General features: G+C 41.6%; 1 protein-coding gene across 1 annotated transcript in view; it reads left to right on the top strand.

Moving 5' to 3' along the window:
* Positions 1-172: 172 nt before the first annotated feature.
* Positions 173-2,118, top strand: part of INHBA (inhibin beta A subunit) — a 13,734-nt gene continuing 11,788 nt past the window's right edge. The window contains exon 1 of the mRNA XM_017734629.1: positions 173-878. Coding sequence (XP_017590118.1) covers positions 491-878 — 388 coding nt within the window. The 5' untranslated portion in view covers positions 173-490. The remainder of the gene's footprint in view (positions 879-2,118) is intronic.

The following is a 2,118-nucleotide window of genomic DNA, read 5'->3' as shown; positions in this document are numbered from 1 at the left end:
ATTTACAGAAATGAGAAGATATTTTAGAAAGGGGGGAGGGAAGGAACCACGAGTAGTGATATTTGAAGAGAGGTGTGTGTTAGGGGAGCAATGAGCATAAGGAAGCCAGCCTGCCTGTTCCTCCCCCTTCCTAATCATAGCCTTTACTCACAGACAAAACTCCCTCCCTCTCTCATTCACTCACTCACTTTAGGCCAATCCGTCCTCTCTCTCTCTCTCCCTCTCTCTGTGTCTCTCTCCTACTCTGAGACAGAGTCAGAACTCTTCTCCCTGACAGCCACAAACATCTACAGCACTTACTGCATTCAGAGAGGGAACCTGCAAACAAAACTTCACAGAAAACTTTTGGTTCTTGTTCCAGAGAATTTGCTGAAGAGAAGGAAAAACAAACAAACAAACAAACTAAACCAGCCCCCAAAAAACTGTTCGTGAAGGGGGAGGAAAAGCAGGGCCTTTTAAAAAGGGAATCACAACAACTTTTGCTGCCAGGATGCCTTTGCTTTGGAAGAGAGGATTTCTGTTGGTGCTTTGCTGGATTATAGTGAGGAGTTCCCCAACCCCAGGATCCGAGGGGCACAGTTCAGTCACTGACTGTCCATCATGTGCCCTCGCCACGCTCTCAAAGGATGTGCCCAGCTCACAGCCTGAGATGGTGGAAGCAGTAAAGAAGCACATACTGAACATGTTGCACTTGAGGGACAGACCTAATATCACCCAGCCAGTGCCCAAGGCAGCACTTTTAAATGCCATCAAAAAACTCCACGTGGGAAAGGTGGGAGAGGATGGTTATGTGGAAATAGAGGATGATGTTGGAAGAAGAGCTGAAATGAATGAAGTTGTGGAGCAAACCTCAGAAATCATCACTTTTGCAGAATCAGGTGAGTGCTTGAAAAACAAAACTGTAAAATATCTTTTGTGCCCAAACTGAAAAATATTCTTTGTGCAAAAACTGCAATTAACTTATTTTCTTCTCCTCGGCAGTAATGTTTTCTGCAAGGTTGTAGGATGAGACTTGGGGGAAGGGAGAAGGAGGAATGGGATGGGGGGGTAGGACTCTGAAGGAATTGATTTTTCTGACAGTCTTGGCTACAGATTACACTTGCTAAGCACAGTCAGTCACACAGGGAGGAAGCTCTCAACCAATCTTGAACATAAAGTCAGGCTGCAGCAGGGTCCTCCAAACTGTGCCTGCAAATCCAGAGTACTTGCAGTTAAGGGCTGGATTGCAGAGTTGATGGTGAAAGAAAAAAGGCTGTAGCCTTTTGGGGAGTTATCAAGACAGAAAGTGAACTGCAAACTACTTCAGAAACAACCCTTTCATGTAAAAATTATAGCGGAAGTTATAAAATCAGATGAAGCAGCTTTAAGTTTTAGAAGTGAGAGGGGTTTTTTTTGGGTTTTTTCCTTCTTTTTTTTTTGTCTTTTTTTTTTTTTTTTAATTTAACACAGCATCTTCGGCAATAAAGAGTTGCAGAGACTGTCAGATGACTTCAATAGAACTGGACAAGTTGCTGTAGCTGATCCAATTTGTAATGCAGACTTCTGCATACTGGAAAAAAGATTCTGCTCCTAAAAACACTTGTGCCAAAAAATGCAACCTTGGTAGGGTGTATTTTGAACTCTCTCACAGTTCTTTTCCCCTAACTCTTAGGCAGTAGGAGCTCAGAATATATGTATATTTACTAAGTAAAGTCTTAAGACTCACATCAACTGCCTATAGGAAACAGCTCTAAAGTTGTACTTTGCTATCTTGTTCCTACATGAATAGGACCAGAACCCATCTTAATTCAATGTATATATATCTGCATATATATCTGTTAGTGTACATGAGTATGTTAATGCATGCATCAATAGCAGTTACTTGCAATAAGTCTATCATCTAACTAACAGCAACTTTTTATGATGCTGTCTAGCCAAAGCATTTTTCCTGTTGCCAAGACGGTTTTAAAAGAATGTCATTGTTTTGTTTGGTACAGCATATGGTAGGCAAAGTATGCAAAGGAACTCCAAGCATTTTTGTTTAAAAGTTTGCTGCAGCAGTATAAACAATTAAGACAACACTCAGAGTTTCCAGTCCTGAAAACCTGTTGACTCAGACGTTCTGATTGCAGGGAAGCC

This window comes from Corvus brachyrhynchos, unplaced genomic scaffold, assembly GCF_000691975.1.
Source record: "Corvus brachyrhynchos isolate BGI_N302 unplaced genomic scaffold, ASM69197v1 scaffold94, whole genome shotgun sequence".
Taxonomy (NCBI): Eukaryota; Metazoa; Chordata; class Aves; order Passeriformes; family Corvidae; genus Corvus; species Corvus brachyrhynchos.
This window is presented reverse-complemented; position numbering and strand designations above follow the sequence as displayed.